We start from the raw sequence: 18,113 nt of genomic DNA, 5'->3' as shown, positions 1-18,113 counted from the left end.
TAATGAAATTTGGTTTGTTAGACTCGGTTTGTAAGAGAATATTTTTAGAGGAAAAAAAACCCTTTTGACCTGCAGCATAGCCGGTCCAACAACGATCTGTCAGCTACTTATTCTGTTCTGCTGTTTGAAGCAAGGCTGTTTTGATGTACTTCCACAGATGTCAACAGCAAGGAAGATGGAGTGGGACTGATCAAACAGGCAATTTAGGCTCACAAAGATCAGCAGTTTGATACCTTAGAGAGGCTTTGAATGAAGACAACCTGGTGGAAGAGGAGGTCAGGGAATTATGGGCATATTCGACCCAGGTGACCTCCAGGTGGAACAGAAAATAATAAATATCAACACTAATAAACAGTAAAATACTTGTGCTAAACTAAAAACGCTCATTCATTCTCAAGTCTTCTTCTCATTCTCAGCAACTTGAGCTGAATAATGTGGATCTGACAGCTTGAGATGAGTAGAAAATAAAAGGGGTTATTTTGAAGGATGCAGAGAGATCCATTGTAAAGATTGTTCATTCCTTGCTCATATCCCTCAACCTCTCGATGTGTTTGGTCGACTTTCAAGTTTTTTAGTTTGTGTCATCTGGTTTATTTTTAACACTTTCAAGCAAAGCTAGAAGCTAGCATAATGTCAGGTTATATTTTTAAGCAGTTTAAAAATATATATATTTAAATGAAAAGACTAAATTTATTTTCCTTCTTTAAAAAGGGAACATTTTTCATTTTAATGGGCTAATTCTGACAAATTGTACACTTTAGCATCAATCATCCTCTGCTGAGCATCCCCTGAACCATGAAAAAACTCTCTTTAACTAAATATTGGTGTAGATGTTGTATTTCTTGTAACATGGTTATGGTGTTTTACTCAGTTTTGAGTTTTGGTTGTGGTGAAGTGCATGCCTCGTGTTTTTTTTTTAACGAGATATTCACACAGGAATATCTATTCTGAAGAAGGTCTGTTAATAGACCTCTCTGCATTGAATCATACCTGTCATATAATCTCTGTCTCTCTTCCACAGCATGTTTTTTATCCTGTCTTCCTTCTCTCACCCCAACCGGTCGCAGCAGATGGCCGCCCCTCCCTGAGTCTGGTTCTGCCGGAAGTTTCTTCCTGTTAAGAGAGAGTTTTTCCTTCCCACTGTTGCCAAAGTGCTTGCTCATAGGGGGTCATATGATTGCTGTTTTTTTCTGTATGTATTATTGTAGGGTCTACCTTACAATATAAAGCACCTTGAGGCGACTGTTGTTGTGATTTGGCACCGCATAAATAAAACTGAATTGAATCAAGAAGCATCAGTTGGAATAAAAAAAGGAAAAAAACAAAACAAAAACAAATTTGTCATGAAAATTGTGAAGAAACAGGGCACCTGTAACTACTAAGGTGTTTTTATAACTTTTATTTTACAGCATAAATTCATTCATTAGGGCGGCACAGTATGTGAGTAATGACTTATAGCACAGGTGTCGAACTCCAGGCCTCGAGGGCCGGTGTCCCGCAGGTTTTAGATGCGTCCTTGATCCATCGCACCTGATTTAAATGGCTAAATTACCTTCTCAACATGTCTTGAAGTTCTCCAGAGGCCTGATAATGAGCTAATCATTTGTTTCAGGTGCGCAGATCCAGGGTGAGATCTAAAACTTGCAGGACACCGGCCCTCGAGGCCTGGAGTTCGACACCCTAAGCAGTCTTTGAAAATGGGCACGGTTGCTCATGTCTTATATGCCTTGACCAAACTCAGGGACAAAGAAAATTCCTCAACACATCAGGTGAGTCTATACCTTCAGCTCACCTTGAAACCCTTCTCTTCAGAGAGAGAATTACGACATTGTTTTCTGCTTAGCATTCATCTGGAGATTGACATCCCTGATAACCAGAAGGAGCCCCACTATCTGTTTAACGTCTCCCATGAACTTACAGTGGCCCCATTGTGTATGTATGATCAGTGACAAGCTTCCTAGGCCAACAACAAGCATAAGGCCCATTTGTAGTGCACATGCATACAACTGCTGGCATAGTGATTCTACAATTACTAAAGTGATATGGTTAAAATGTGTGATCAAGACATCAGAAAATAAATCTTCCACCACAATTATCATCTGTGACTAAGATCATGTATTTATAGTTATAGGTAAACTGTGATAGCTTTGTATATATTGGATAAAAGACACAGACGATCAGTGACTTGAGGAATAGAACATAATCTCTGTTTATTATCAGTCTGATAATTACATTGCAGTTATAGCCAAAGAAAAATCTCTAAACCTTTTGCCAAAACATGTCATTAAAGGTATGCTTTCCAACAAATATTCTAATATTCTGTATGTATGGTGCTACACATGACCTTGAATCAGACCAGCAGTTAAGAAAATGAATAGATGTTGCACAGATGGATCACTGGCTGTGGGGTGAGTCTGGCAGATGCTGAGGCACTTCAGTTTTTCTCAGTACACATTTATTACTGGATGTACCATCAACCCCTTTAAGCGTCATAATTCATCTTAATTTTTTCATGTTATACTACTAATGGTGCATTTATCAGCATTGTAATCAGACAAAATTATCCTTAATCATAGTGCATTAGATTTGTTACTTCAGATAAACAATCTCAATTTCAGTGTAATTTTTGGCTGTTAAACTGAGAGAAAATATTTCCGTTGATCTACACATTTGTTTGACAAGCAAAAGTTTTGTTGGTTCAGTTCCAGCTAGAGACCCTTTCAGGGTTGCACAAGGAAAGGCACCTGGCTAAACCTCCACCAAAATCGAACATGAGGAGCTATTTGGTGCGGTGAATCCTTGTAAGACAGGAGCAGCAGAAAGTTGCTTTTAAAGCATCAGAAACATAATATCTCTCTGTTCATGTTCAATTTAAAAAAAAAAAAAAAATGATGCTCTTATATAATATATGTAGAGAGTATCAAGAAAAATTCATTCTGCATGAGCTAAACTTCAAATGTTTCAGATATGATTAAATACAATATTTAAACCATCCTTACATACAATAATTTCATCAGTGCTCTTTGTGTTTTTCTTCAAAAATAAACAAAAAAACTAAATAATGTGTTCTCCTTTTCCTTCATGAGAAAAATTTCCTAATCACGAACTTTGTTGATGACACAGTGATTTAGTATTAACATTGACATATTTCTCACAGCATTCTCAAAATAATTATTGTTCCTATATTCTCTCTCTCTGTTTATGTCTATGAAGCAGTTTTCTTTTTACCAGTTTAATCACTTATTGATTCTTCACATTAAATGTTTAAATCAGTATTATATGTAATCATTATCTATTTTGTGAATTATCAACTGAGAACAGCTGGTGTGATTTTCAAATTTGCTGACTCACTGATAGCGTGTACTGTACATTTCATCTAGACTTTCAATAGCATCTTCTTTAGTGTGTGTTTTCCACTCACTGGGAATCTCACCATCCCCTTTGAATTTTAAATCATAGTACTTTTCCAGTTCCTCTTGATATTGCCACACAAACCATTTCCAGTACTTCAGCTTAGACTGATCAGGGGTAATGCTCCAGTTTACATATGGTGGTCCAGCTGTTTTGTAAATTTTGTAAGGAATGGATTTTTCTGAATCACTACCAAAATAAAATCTCAAATCACTTGTAACCTTTGTTGTGCAGAACTCAATACTCATTTCCTCAGTGCCTCTGAAGGATCTACCAGTTACTGCAGAAGATCGATGAAAGGGGACACTGTGATCTTCAGGACTGTGATCTTTAACAGTGTTGGTACAAACAGCTCTACAGAATGGGCAGGTTTCCCAGCAGCAGTTACACAGCTGATCAATGAGGATTTGCTCAGGTTTCAGTCTGAATTCTTTCATCTTATCAAGAGAAAGCTGGCTCATCTCCTTTTTGATGGTTGCAAGACCTCTCTCAATCTCCTCTTTAAGGAAGTCAAAATTATTTATGTCCTTGAAGTTTTGAGAAGAAATGGCATCAAGAGTCAGTCTAACTTTAAGGAAAGTGGAAAACTCCTTAACCCACATGTCAATATCTCCTTTCTTGGTTTTGACTATAACTGTTGCATCAAATAAAGCTTGACAGACAAACTTATACACGTCGTCCACATTTTTCCTGAGTGTATTCAGGGCTTTATCTTTGGATTCTCTGGACATGTACATGTTTACTCTCTCTTCAATAAAAGCCTCGACTTGCTTCCTTGGATTTCGAATGTAGGTGATGAAAGCACCAAAGTTACCTTTCTCTGCAAGTGACTTCAACAAATGTTTCTCTAAGTTCAGTCTGTTCTCTTTGAACGCTGGGAGAGTGCACCTCATCTCTCCAGCGAGATCAATGGCAGTCTTGTTACAAACAGCCTCAACAATGGAAACCTTCAGTTTTTCATGGATCATTTCTCCAAACACAACAGCAGATGAGTTTCCTTTGCAGAAGCTTCTAAAAATGTTATAGTATTGTGTTTTCTTGCTTTCCAAGTAAGTGTGTGCATCATTTTTCACAGTGAATATTTTGTGAGACTGTGAAAGCCAAGTCGCTGCCCTGTCAAATACATACAGTAGGAGATCAACTGTGAACTCCTTCTTGAAAGCATACTTCTTGTTTTTTTCAAACTCCGTCACTGTCCGCTGAACATTTTGAGCCACTTCTTGTAAGTAAGTAGGACTGTAGCCTCTTGTTGCTACAGGTTTCTTCATAATACCATGAAGAGACTGGTTTTCAACATTGGTTATTAGTGATGTAATCAGTTCCTGGTCCCCATGCTCAAGAAGTCCTTTAAAGTGACGTTTTAGTTTTTCAGTTTTATCTTCAAAATATGCATACATTTGGCCGGCAAGCCCCTGATCTTTTGTGTTTTGGTGCTTGCGAAGGACTACGTATTCAGTGTAATCACTGACCTGGGATATTGTTTTGTATCTGTCATTGTTTTTGCATTCAAATATGAGATTCCATTCGAAACCAAGAATATGAAGGATATTTGCCTGGTCATCTTCAAGACTGATGTCCTTAATGGGTTGTGTATCTCTAGTTAATTCTCTCACCAAGTCCCTCCAAACACCATCGAACTGTTTTTGAAGTTCCCTGTCATCTTTTGGTTTGTCTTTTAACTGATGAGCGAGCTCTTTACTCTTTTGTAGCAGCTTGTTCTCAAAGTCTGTCTTCTTATCGTCCAGCTTTTTACAAGCTTTCTTCTGCTGAATAACTTCATCCAGTTTTCGTTCCACACCTCTCACCAGCTCCTCTTGGAACTCCTTTATTTTATTTTCAAATTGGCCTCTCCACTGAACCAACATTTCTTTGTCTTTGTCATCCTCAAAGTACTCTGACATATCTTTTTTGATGTTTTCAGATGTTTTGCTCATTTCTTTAAAAATATCACTACGCTTAATTTTGTCAAGTTCTTCATTTTCAATTCTGGTGTGAAGCTGGTTTTCAATAGTCAGCATGTTGCTCCTCAGGGCCCAGGTCCAGTTTCCATATTCAACCTCAAGTTTTCTGTAAACTGCGATTTCCAATGTGTTTTTGAAGCTGAAAACAAAGTGCTCATTCATCAGGGCTTTCCACAAGTCATGAATTTTGCTTTTGAAATGTGACAGTTTTACGCCGGCAGACTGTTTAGCCTTAGACAGGATGATGTTTTTCAGCTCTTGGACACTCTCACTGTAGCCTGGATTTGGAGGAGCCATCGGTGGACTTCCCTCCCATAACTGGGCAAAGTATTTCACATCTGTTTGCACATCAAAGGAAATGACATCACCAAAACACTCAGCATCACATGATTCCTCTTTAGCAGCTAGCTGAGCCATCTGGTCCAGTTTTTCTTGTAGGCGTCTTTTCCCATCCATGTTTTTCTCTGCAGCTGTGATATCTGTCACATTCTGGTGAACAAACACACAACTCGGAGAAAGTTTAACTTTCTTCATCCTCATGAAAGCCTGAACAACAATCTGCAGGACATCCTGCATCTCAGCTGGATTCTCACCAAAGATGTTGATCAGTGTCATGTTTCCCAGGCCAACAACAAATGTTGCTAGTGCATTGTCATGATGATGAGTACTATTTCCTGCCAGCTCAAGAGCACGAAGTCCTTCAGTGTCCACCACTAGAAAATAGTCAAACTGGAAGTCTTTCTTGATTTCCTCTGACATTTTGACCAGCTGCATGAAGGCACCTTTGGTGCACCTGCCTGCACTCACTGCAAACTTCAGTCCAAACATGGCATTCAGCATTGTTGATTTTCCACTGCTTTGTACTCCCAAAACTGACAACACAAAAACTCTCTGGTCACCTAGTTTCTTGATAATTTCATCTAAAAGACTAGAGATCCATGTTAGAGGCACATGACCTGCATCACCATCCATCAGCTCCACTGGGTATCCTGAAATCATCAGATCTGCAGCCAGTTTAGGGTATTTAGACCAGTCAGTTTTTGTATGTTTTGGTTTTACTGCTCTGCTCTCTGCTTGTACTGCTCTATGGGCTTCATAGATCTGTCCCATTTCTCTGAAGATGTGCTCCAGGCCAAAGGTTGCAGACTGCAGTTTTTCGGAGATTTGTTCAAGCTCAGTTTGTTTACTTGTTAACAAGGCAGATTTGTCGTGTTTCTTCTTCAGAGTCAAGACCTCAGTCCACTTTTCATCATAGCTTTGAAGAATCAAAGAAAGATCATCTGTGGATAGGGCATCTATTAAGATCTGAGTCCATTTCAGGAAGTACTCCTTGTGTTTTGATGGCAAAGACAAGAGGCTTTCTGTGAATGACTTCATCAGTTCACTACATGAAGCTTTGCACTGATTTTGTCTTATTTGCATCAACTGTTGTTGTTTCTCACTTTTTTCCTGCTCGGTGTTTCCTTTAAGGTGATACAGCTCTTTATTTATTTTACACCACTCATGCCACAGATCGCCTTGACAAGGTAGAAATTTAACTTTGATCTTTGAAATTTCCATCCCTTGAAGCATATTAACTGTTTTCAATGCAGCTGATTTCCCTTTTTGACAGACTTCATCATCTTCATCCACTGTGACTCCAGGGACTTTAGCCAAGGATTCAAGCTGGAAGGATCTATGAGGTCCAGATAAAATCTTTCTGATAATTCCTCTCAGTCCTTCAGAAACATCTGATTGACTTCTCTCTTTCAGACCCATTTTGTATTTTCCATCTTTCACTTGAACTGCACCACGGTCATTATCAGCAATGAGAATAATGAGAGGGTTTGGTAACTTGTAAAGGTCTTGGATTACTGTAGTACTTTTCTGGCCTTTTTCCAGAGTTGGCACAAGAACAACATTAACTGATGATTTTTCTGTCAGTATCTTACACTGTTTTTCAAATGACAGAGCATCACCATGAAGATTACAAAAGGCAATGCAGTCAGTGAAGGAGTCATTGGGTTTTCCAGCTGGACAGTACCAGGCAATCTCTGCCACACCATCCATCAGCAGGCGAGATTTGGTGCTCCCTGGACAGTTCCTGTGGAAGAAGGTGCTGTGACGGTCATTGATCAAAGTGTTCATGAGCTGAGATTTTGACACTGGCAGTGAACCCAGGCGGAAGAAAAACACCATGGGTGTCTCAGCTTTGCAGATTGGCATACTCTTCATGTTGACAACATTTGAATTATCTTTGATTCTAGCTATCTTCCATGTTTTTGTTATTTGCCTGAATGTCCACAGAGGACATTCAATATCCTTTGTGTCTGGGTCAGGGACAAACAAAGGTAAGGCGTACTGACACTGGGATAGCTTTGTAACCAGGTTCTGCTTCAGAAAGTTATCTGAACAGTGAAATACTGCCATCTGAACATCCATTGGGTGCACATTAGATTGTATTGAGCTATCAGAGTCTACACTGTCACTAAATAGATCATCAAAGTCTTCACTGTCAGACACTGGGACAGACTGTGAATAACTCACACCAGGATTGTCTTGTTTTACCTGAATATGTCTGGCTCTGTAGTCTAACATCATCAACCTCTGAATAAATGTATGAGCTAGATCGTCTTCAGATGTGTCATGGCTCTGTTTCACAGGAGGGCCTAATTTAAGAAAGTCTGCTGGTGACATTTTCTGTTGTTTGTGATGAAGGTTAAGTCTTCTAAGCAGTGTTTCACTTTCTGCTTGAAATCGTTGACTCTTCCTCTCATCAGAAATATTCAAAGTCTGTAGTTAAAAAAAAAAAAGAAATTTACTAATTAGCAGAAATTATAACATTTTATCGCTAACATCATACAAAATAGTATAGGTTTCTGACCTTATCCTTGTTCCCACTCTCATCATTGAAGACACCTGCACAACAGATTTAATTATGACATGGAGAGCAAAGAGATTAATTCACCATGGAAGTATTAACAGTACAAAGTTTGAAGACATCTACTCTTTTTTCTGTTTTTGTTTTTTCTTCTTAACATGTTGTGACCATCAGTTATATTTGACCTCTTCTGAGCAGACTGCATGAATCAGGCTCCATGATGGAACTAAGAAACAAACTAATTGGCCCAAGAAACAGATGGAAAAAAGAGTTGACAAGTGTAAGCAGCTCTAGTTTGTTAAAAGGAGATGACTGCACAATACTCAGAATTTATGACCAGATTGTGCAGTTGTGGGGTGTCTATGCATATGCTTATCAAACCCAACTGCTTTGCATCGTCTTTCTAATATTTGATGCTTTATAGCCAATACCAAGCCTTTTGCTAAAACAACAATTGAGAGGGAAGCTCTAAAATGATCCCTACAGCTTTGCAGTGCTCTGAAGTAAAAACAAGACGATTAAAGCTGAAAGCAGTGATTAAAAGGCCCTTGCAACCCAACAAACCATAAACATTTTTATGGCAATGGAGAATACTAATCAAATACTAATCAGTCAATTATTTGTATCATGGGTGGAATCAGCAATTTAACTTTCATCTAGATTGGATGATGACCATAACTTACTCTATATTTCCTACCTTCAGTAGGTGCCACAATATTTGTGACCTAATACTGATACATAGATGTTTTGAGACTCAGACTCCCGTCAAGTATGTAGTTTGGATCATATTGGACAATGTATAATTGGGATTTGACAATGTTGTGTTCTGTGGTGAATGATCGAAATTCAACATGCTGCCACACCAGCTCAAAAACTTTGCAATTTAATATCCCCAAGATCTTTAGATTGGTGGCACCAAAGATCGTGTTAATCTGATGCAATTCCTTGGAGGAGTTTTAATTCAAAGAGTATTAGTTTAAAATGAGGTCTGAAAATTGTGAAAACTGCAGCCAAAATTTCACATTATTTTTAGTGTGCTATTATGGCTCCAAGGCTGCCAAATTTCTGAGTCATAGATGAAAGTTAGTGCAGGTGCAGATGTTTAAAGATTTTCTAGATGGTTTTGTGGAGCCATTTTCCAATATTCAATGACCAGAGCCATAAAAGCTAAAACGTTCATTACATTGGAGGCGTGTGTCAAATTTCATGGCGTTTCAAGCTTTTCAAGCCCCTGTTATGAAATAAATAGATATTTTTAAGGCTTATCTGCTCATTAGATCGTTTTATGAGAGGCCCAGACTTGACTAGGTCACAGGCCAACCAGAAACTGCATGTTTTTGCAGAATATCAGCAACAGACAGAGTGAGACTAAGTTTAGACAGGTTGCCCTGGCAACAGACCTTAGAAAGGGGAAGTTCTTGCAAGCTGCACAGGAAGTTTTAGTGCACAGGCATATTAATAAATCAGACACAGAAAAGAGGAACTGAGTAGAAGGAGTTTGTTTGTAATGAAACTGTGACGTGTGAAGTACCAAAATAATACCCATATGAGACACAGTTTCTAACTAATGTTAGAGATCCTGCAACTGGCGTTTGGGCTGTGCAGGGGTCTCTCTCTTCCGGAAGATGATTGAATAAAAAGAAATATAAAATGTTTAGACCACTATGAGTCGTTTTTTCTCTGTTCTATCATGGGGACAAAAGAATCGGGGTTAATACCCCTCAAAAACGACTTCCACTTTCATGGCGAACTGCAAAACTGCCAGGGTATACCACACTATATTAGTGTGGATGCTGATTAAGCATCCACACTAATAATTACATTTTCCGTTCCCACTAGGTGGCACTCTAACTATTGCTGATAACGAGCATATCAAACTATTTGGGGCAAGACCCTGATCATGTTTATGAATTTTAGTGCAGATTTGACAGAGCACAGAAAAGTTTTGTAATTCGTGGTGAAACATTGAAATTCACCATGCTGCCAAGGATCCACCCTTTCATAAAAATCACTGATTTTAAAAATAGCTTGCAGTTGCAATTCAGAAATCCAGAAGAGAGCGCCATCTTTCCTCTGCTATGTTTTTAAGGGGTACAAACCTCATAATATCAACTGCACGAAAACTATATTCAGTAAAAAAAGATGGATACAGCTATTGGAATCTCGCCCACTGGTTTCAGAAGTCCCATTTTGAAGGCTCAAGATGATTGTTTGTGTAACAGTGTTTATGTGGTATTATTCCACTTGCAACAAATGTCAGTGTAATGGGGAAACAGCGCCCCCCTCTCGGTGTGGCTGGTTAGGTGAGGCTGGCTGCAGTAATCGCTGCCAGTCTGCCGTGAGTTGTACAGGTGAGTTGTATTGTTCCGCACACGATATAGCTAAGTAGTACAGGCACATAAAACATGTTTGATTAGCTGATGGGCTAATACGTGCTTAGTGGACACATGTCCAACACCAGTTTTATGTACTTTTCATTTGTTTATTATTGTGTAAAACTGTATGCTAAAGCGGAATGCTAATGAGATGTTCTGCCATAGTGTGCTGTGCGGAGTGGTGTGTGGCGAGCCTGTGCACTGATAAAACACCGTTGTTTCCATTCAGGTACATGATTTGTTGTTGCTGTTATTTTATTGTATATTAGAAATTGTAATATGGCTGCATTAATCGCTGCCAGTCTGCCGTAGCCATACGAGAGTGTGCTGTGCGGAGTGGTGTGTGGCAAGCCTGTGCACTGATAAAACACCGTTGTTTCCATTCAGGCAATAAAGTGGCAACGATCGATAAGAGACTCCTTGTCTTCTTAAAAACACAACACAACGCAGAGTCAAGGAGTCTGTTTGGGCCGAACTGTTGCAGCGGGATGAAGCAGAAACCAGTTACGTTTGCAAATTTGTTGCATTTCATTTGCAAAAACCTGGATGTGATATGAATGGGTGGGGATGACTACGAAACCACATGCTTTTCTAGTAATGAGTTGAGATTGACAAGTTGTTTGCCAAACCGTCAAGACAGAAAGCCATTTCCTACAGATCAATGAAACAGGAAGTCTATTTGCAACAACAGCAACTGCCATTAGAGGTCTTCAGCTAGAAAATGGTTTAAGGCACTTTCAAAATGGCTTCATTTTTCTGACCTCGAAACTACATCAATCTTTTATACCAGCGGTCTCCAACCTTTTTTGCGCCACGGACCGGTTTATGCCTGACAATATTTTCACAGACCGGCCTTTAATGTGTTAAATACAACATAATAAAACTAGTACCGGTACCAAAAAAAAGAAGATTTATTCATAACACACGTGAAAAGACCAAGTAAAACCGAGTTAACGATAAAAACAATAACAAAATAACGCTGAAAACTGATAAAAACCCTGAAAACCACACATTTCACACCTGAGCCTCAACTCTCGCGGCCCGGTACCAAACGACTCACGGACCGGTACCGGTCCGAGGCCCGGGGGTTGGGGACCGCTGTTTTATACTGGCTATGATACAAACTCTGGGGTCAGAGGAGGGCAACCACTAGAATAACATCCAACTCTACACTGTTGCCTCATTCTGTTACAGCAAGAGCTGTAAGTTCTACCATGTGAAAAAAAAAACAAGTTTTTGAATTAGTCAAACATTTGAATTAGTAAGCATGCAATGTAATTCTTCAATAAGATGTTACCTTTCTCCTCAGTTTCAGCTGATCTAGTCTTGTGTCCACCTTCTCCCCCTGCGCTGCCATCATTCTGCTGGGAGTGTCCAGCAACTCCAGGTCCATTCAAAGACTCACACTATGAAAAGGATTATTTTAAACAACTTAAGTTTATTCTTCATTAGTCCAACACTTGGACAATTCACATTATTACAGCACCAGAGTGGACAGAAAAAAAATAGATTCAGCATATGCAGTGGCGGAAAACCAGAGTAAGACGGTTGTTGTGATTCATGTAGCAATGCCAAGTAATAGCAACATCAGAAGAAGGGATGTGAGAAGGTCAACAAAAACCAAGGGCTAAGAAAGGAGCTGGAGCAGATGTGGACGGTGAAGGTAAGAGTGGTCTCTGTGGTAATCTGAGCACTCAGGGCAGTGACTCCCTGTGTGAGTCACTCCAGCAGATCCAAGGAAAGATCTCTGTACAGAAGAGCACAGTTCTAGGAACAGCTAAGATACTGTGCAGGACCCTCAAACTGCCAGAGGACTCAAGCTTGACACAAGCTTTTCTGGACAGAGACTTCAGATGTTGTTCCTGGGATCTGCTGGAGCCACTGGGGGTTCACTGTCCCAATATACATACATAAAATCATGCATTTATCAGCAAACCGGAATGATTCACAGTGAACTTGTTGGATGTTTATTAGCAGCAGATGATGAACTACACTGAAAAAAAGAGAATGGCCATCTCTTGGATTTATGTAAGCATCTTGCGCGTATTCAACACAAGTGCCTCATGCTTTAAAGTTAAGTGTAACTATATAGTGTAGAAACTACATGATATGCAGAGAGGGTATATTGAATTGTTCATATCATGTTCGAGTGAAGTAAGTCAATAATATAGGAATGTTAAATCTTGCAACACTGCATGTGATTTCATCTTGCGCGCTTTGGATTGTGGTTTGAGGAAGGCATCCATCTCAGTCAAGTTGAGCAGCCGCCTCTACTTTTCTAAAGGACATTGGGTAGTTGTTACATTTACAAAAGTCTTAACTTGTAATTTGAACAAAATAATTTCACGTTTCTATGGTGAACATAATTAAATCATGTAGGATTTATAAGAAATTCAACAACTTAATTTGTTCTTATTTAGATGACATGATACAATCTAGTCAGAGTGGTTAGTTGCCTGGACTCATGAAATTCACAAGATCACATGAGATTTTAAACTGCAGGAAAATCACTCGAGTTGTAAGTGGCAGAGAACTACACACACCAAATGTATGCTATCGCTATTTATTGTGGTTTAACCTGTCAAGGACAAAAACGTACAGAAATCATAGCTTTCGTACTTCATTAAGCCTGGATTGGTGGCATGGTGGCTAGTGCTATTGCCTCACAGCAAGAAGATCCTAGGTTCAAATCCACATTCTCACTAGTTTGCAGTGGGTTCTCTCTGGGTATTCTGGTTTCCTCCCACAGTTAAAAGTCATGAAATTAGAGCTAGGTTAATTGGTGATACCAAATTGCCCATGAATGTGAGTGCAAATGGTTGTTTGTCTCTACGTGATAGACTGGTAAACTGTTCAGGGTGTACCCTGCCTCTTAACCTTTCACTTCTGGGATATGCCCCAGCCCCTCTGCAACCTGGATAAAGATAGGATGGTAGTCATTGTAAATCCAATTGCTTTTTATGTTAACCACACTCTAGACTTTGTTCAACATTAAGTAATATAAAGACAACATGTAGTATTTAAGTAGCCAAGTAGTGTAGTGGCAAATTTCTGTCCCAAGCTTTGAAAAAATAATTCTTCCACTTCTTAATGTGAGCTGTCCAGACTTATTTCTGACTCGTACATACAAACAAATGATGTCACGGTCAAAAAACTATTTGCTGCTGCAGCTCACATTTCCATTGCTGTCCTGGCTCATTCTGACCTGCTACCACATGCGCTGTAATGTTTTCCTACCCGACACAAATCAAACATGCAGCATATATTCTCTAACAACATATTATACAAAATCAAACATGTAACATAAGAACTGAAACAGTATCAAAAATATAGATTGGCTCTAACAAGTAGTATTGGGGTAAAGGTTATTGAATAGTGTTGGAATAAAATTACAAAATTGTGATGAATTAAAATATTCCAAGACCTCAACTTGCTTCATCTAAATATGTTTCAATCCATCAACAAAAAATGCACAGATTTATTTAATATGAATAATTTGTGTTGATTTGACTAAGTTGTTTATGTTTCTGCTAAAGCAAAACAATTGTGTGCAACCAATGTCCACTATAGAATTAAGTAAATCCAACATGCTCTTTTTTTAGTGAAAGACCCTCCATGTACATAAAAAAAAAAAAAATTAAGATCAACAGGACAGACAGCAACAACAGTATAGTAAAAATATGCAAAGTTCCAAATTTTATCTTTCAAAGCTGGAACTTTTCAGTTAGAAAAAGTCTGAACTTTAAATTTTTTTATTGCTATAATGAATGTGAAGTACATGAAAAAAATAATCTTACCTTTAGATTTTCAGTCGAATTCTCCCCCTCTTCTGATAAAGGATCATGTAAGAAGAAAAAGATTGGACCAGGTCATAGCATAGTTTTATAACACAAGAGTCACCTACTATATATTCATTATATGTTGAAATTTTCTCATCCAACCGACCCTTTAATTTTTTTCCTTTTGCACTATTCATTAATTGTGTAAGTTATATGATGTTATTGCAGATATAGAGCACTTTGTGAAAAGACAAATCAAGTCTTTACAAAATATTTAAAAAATACTGGACCAAGAGTTTTAGGTTTGGGGATATTTTGAGTTTTCTCTAGCTTTGGATTCTTAATCATATTTGTGTAGTGTTTGTATTATTATTTAGCTTTGTGTTATTTCTTAGTTATTATGGTGTGATGTTGATAGTCCTTATATATATATAGTCTGTGCCTTAAGTTCCTCACCTAATTGACAATAGGTTTGTTAATCACCTCTTGCATTCTCATTCTGTTCTTCTAGTGTGCTGTCTGTGATGGTTTAGCTTCTGTCTTAGGCCTGGTCTCAGTGATAGTTATTTCATGTCTTATTTTGACAGTCCCTTGTGTGAAGTGCTTTAGGCCGATTTCTAATTACCCTGACTCCTTATTCTGTGATTAGTTTCTGTCTTGTCTTTAATTATTTTGTATGTGGTTTGTGATCAGCAGTGAACCTGCTTTTTAATTTTATTCCCCTTTGAAGGAAAAAAATTAAACAAAAAACAAAACAAAAAAAACCACAAAAACTATAATAATTAAAAAAAACAAAAAACAAAAAAACCCTTTCATTTAGTAAGCATTGTGAGAATGTAGCAGACCACCAGGGGACTCCACTCACATCCAGCAAGAAGGAAAGTGGGAGGAATAATGTTTCTGGGTTCTAAGATATGTTTTGCCACCTTGTGAAACCATCTGAGTGAAGCTGAGATTAAAGTTGTAAAATATGATAAGATCTCATGTCATTATTACATAACTCCACAAGAGGACAAAAACAGGATCAAGTGCTCATAAAATTAAAAAAAAATACAGCATTCCCTCAAAAACCCAAATGCTACAAATATAATTACCAAACGTTTTTCAAAAATGTTCAAATCCTTGCTTTAATATAATAATTATTCCAGTTATACACATTAAAATCTCACCATGTCTGATACCTTTTTCCTTGTTCAATTTGCGGTGTTCTCTCTGCTCTTCACGTTCACTGCAGCAGTTGTTCTCAGAGACCATGACATCTATTTTTTTTAACAGATCTATTATGTTGTTGGCATCTGTCATGCATCTTGTGCACGTGTGGAATCTTTTTTCATTAAAACCGCTGTGAGCTTTCAGGTCTGCCAGTGCACTTTCACATTTTTCACCTGGCTTATGAGTAACAACTGTCATTACATTAAGAAGAGATCTTTTCCCAAAAGCTCTTTCTAGCTGCTGAACTCTCGAGCTGTAATGGTTGTTATGCAGACCATATGGTAACAGTAATAGAAAGGCATGAATATCCTGGTTTACCGGGATTTCTTCAATGTTTTCTAAACCAAGCATGTTAATGAGAGAGATGTGTCGACCACAGAAATCATACAGTTTGGATGAAAACTGTTCCACGTTTCTTCTCTCTTCATGGTCAAGTAAGATGTTTTTTGGTCCAATCTCAATGGAGTTTGAGTCACCAATTAACAAAAGTGTGAGCTTAGGCAGCTCTGAAACAAACACAAGAACATCAGTAGATTACACTACAGATTATAAAAACAGCATTGTTGAAGCTGTATAAAGCTTTTCTTAAACAAACAAACAAAAAATTACAAAAACAACTGAAGTTTAAACTATCAAATCAGTAGTATCATCAACATTTTTAACAAATGTTCTTTAAAAAAATTCTGATTACCTTTGTTCTTTGTCACAGAATTGGTTTCACTTTCTCCTCCCTCTCCAGTTGCTGTGCTAAAATTGTTGTCTTCCATCTTATTGTCTGTTCATCTTTACAGTCAAAGGAAAATAGAGCAAAATGTAACATTAGTATTTGAAATAATAAGTACTACTTTTAAGTATACATGTAGTATAATTCTGCATGAAAATTTTCAGTTTAGGGGTTATTTCCTACTTTCATTGTCCTCAGGAATAGATTAACATGTGATTCCGTTCTTCAACACCCGAGGGCGCCTAAATTTTGCAGAAACATTGATGTGCACACAATTTAGTTCCGAATGTCACTTTGCTCCTTTGTCCAACTTGTACAATGACAATGTTACTCTTAGTGTTGCACTTTGCAAACAGTGCTTGCACACTTGTCTCACAGCCAGCTACATTTAGAGACCCGAGACATTAATGCTCCAGGTTAGAGGAGAACAATTACTTTTAATGAAAACCAGCTTGCAGTTTGTTGTACTCGTTAATAATATGATTGATGAATTTTTCCTTCGGTGTTGCACTTTGTTGATAATTCCTTATCCTTTTTATTGTTTATTTATTTATTTTTCTATTACTGACATATAAATAATTACAAGCGTTATCTCTGTAAAACCCAATAGCATTAAAGAAAATGGACAATTGTAAGAGAATTTGTAAATTACACAAATAAATAAACACACATAAATAAATACATTATATTAAACAACTCATTCTAAATGTAAGAGCATACTGTGTGTGTGTGTGTGAGAGAGAGAGAGAGAGTTCAGCCTGCAGAGGAAATGTCACAACATGAAGCACTGAGATTGTTTAGAAAGGTTATTGTTTCCACTGTAAACATTTATTATCCAACATGAGTTGGATGCCAGGACAAGCTTCTGAACTTTTGTGTCATTTACCTCCTCTCTTCTACCGATCCCTTTTATACAAGCACAGTGCACCCTCACGTCACCCTTTTTGGGTTCGGTAGCCTTCAGAGTCACCAGAGAACAAAATTTTCCAATATTTAAGACTAAATTCAAAACACCATATCATGATATGTAAACCTACCTTTTACTGTGTGCGTCCTTAGCTCAGCCTGGTCTGCATAGATGTTGCAGTCTTATCAGAAATGTTCGCACTGCTCCCGTTATATATACTGAGACCCCCACAAACCCCTCCCACAACATAGTAAAAGTGAAAGTAAGAAAGCTGTGTTTCCCAGAAGCCCTGTGATTCCCAAGAAAGCAGTTAGACTTACTGGCCACATTACCCCAAACCTTTTAAACACTGCTGTCAGGTGTAAGTGTGGGATCTGCAGCAGTGTTCCTGTACCTTTAGTTAATGAGTACTGAAGGTAAGAATAGCTCAACAAGTACTTGATTTAGTGATTACTAGTAATGTCAATATTTTCTTAGTTTTTTAAAATCGGATATTGGATCTATATATGATATTTTTCCCATATTGTGAAACATCCTACAAAACAAAGAAGAAAATAGCTTATTTTCAGTGAGTTCATTGTGCCATACAACGATTAATCAGCTAAAAATAGCACATACACACACTGGTTGCATGCACATTCACCCCCACTAGTTTACTCCCACTTACTGCGTTTCATTGTTCTTGTAACAGTGACAATAAAGATGAATTCTACTCTTATGTTTAAACAATACCTTATATTGAGCCTTCAGTTTTCAGGCCCCTCTTCTGTGGAACCAGCTTCCAGTTTGGATTCGGGAGACAGACACTATCTCTACTTTTAAGATTAGGCTTAAAACTTTCCTTTTTGCTAAGGCATATAGTTAGGGCTGGACCAGGTGACCCT

At 38.0% G+C, this 18,113-nt stretch overlaps 1 protein-coding gene across 3 annotated transcripts; it reads right to left on the bottom strand.

Moving 5' to 3' along the window:
- Positions 1–2,185: 2,185 nt before the first annotated feature.
- LOC102786198 (interferon-induced very large GTPase 1-like) lies at positions 2,186–17,547 on the bottom strand. 3 transcript variants are annotated; one of them, XM_087839616.1, is made up of 7 exons: positions 17,360–17,547; positions 16,290–16,381; positions 15,556–16,104; positions 14,405–14,436; positions 11,905–12,013; positions 8,236–8,270; positions 2,186–8,144 (listed from the first exon to the last, which is right to left on the bottom strand). In XM_087839616.1, the coding sequence occupies exons 2-7, from the start codon at positions 16,363–16,365 to the stop codon at positions 3,348–3,350; spliced, it is 5,598 nt and encodes a 1,865-aa protein (XP_087695742.1). In that variant the 5' UTR covers positions 16,366–16,381; positions 17,360–17,547; the 3' UTR covers positions 2,186–3,347. The 3 variants fall into 3 exon arrangements, with proteins under 3 accessions (XP_087695742.1, XP_087695744.1, XP_087695743.1); XM_087839618.1 differs by having other exon boundaries at positions 15,568–16,104; XM_087839617.1 differs by lacking the exon at positions 17,360–17,547 and having other exon boundaries at positions 16,290–16,432.
- Between the last annotated feature and the right edge of the window lie 566 nt (positions 17,548–18,113).

This window comes from Neolamprologus brichardi, chromosome 4, assembly GCF_056152115.1.
Source record: "Neolamprologus brichardi isolate AB-2024 chromosome 4, ASM5615211v1, whole genome shotgun sequence".
In the NCBI taxonomy this organism is placed as follows: domain Eukaryota; kingdom Metazoa; phylum Chordata; class Actinopteri; order Cichliformes; family Cichlidae; genus Neolamprologus; species Neolamprologus brichardi.
Note: the sequence above shows the minus strand (reverse complement) of the source record. Positions and strands in the feature narration are given on the sequence as shown.

Coding starts and splice junctions, on each gene's coding strand:
- LOC102786198 (XM_087839616.1), bottom strand. CDS start 16,365: ATGGAAGACAACAATTTTAGCACAGCAACTGGAGAGGGAGGAGAAAGT. Junction 14,437..15,555: donor GGAAAAAGGTATCAGACATG/GTGAGATTTTAA, acceptor ATCCTTTATCAG/AAGAGGGGGAGAATTCGACT. Junction 8,271..11,904: donor AGCTGAAACTGAGGAGAAAG/GTAACATCTTAT, acceptor TCTGTTGTGCAG/GTGTCTTCAATGATGAGAGT.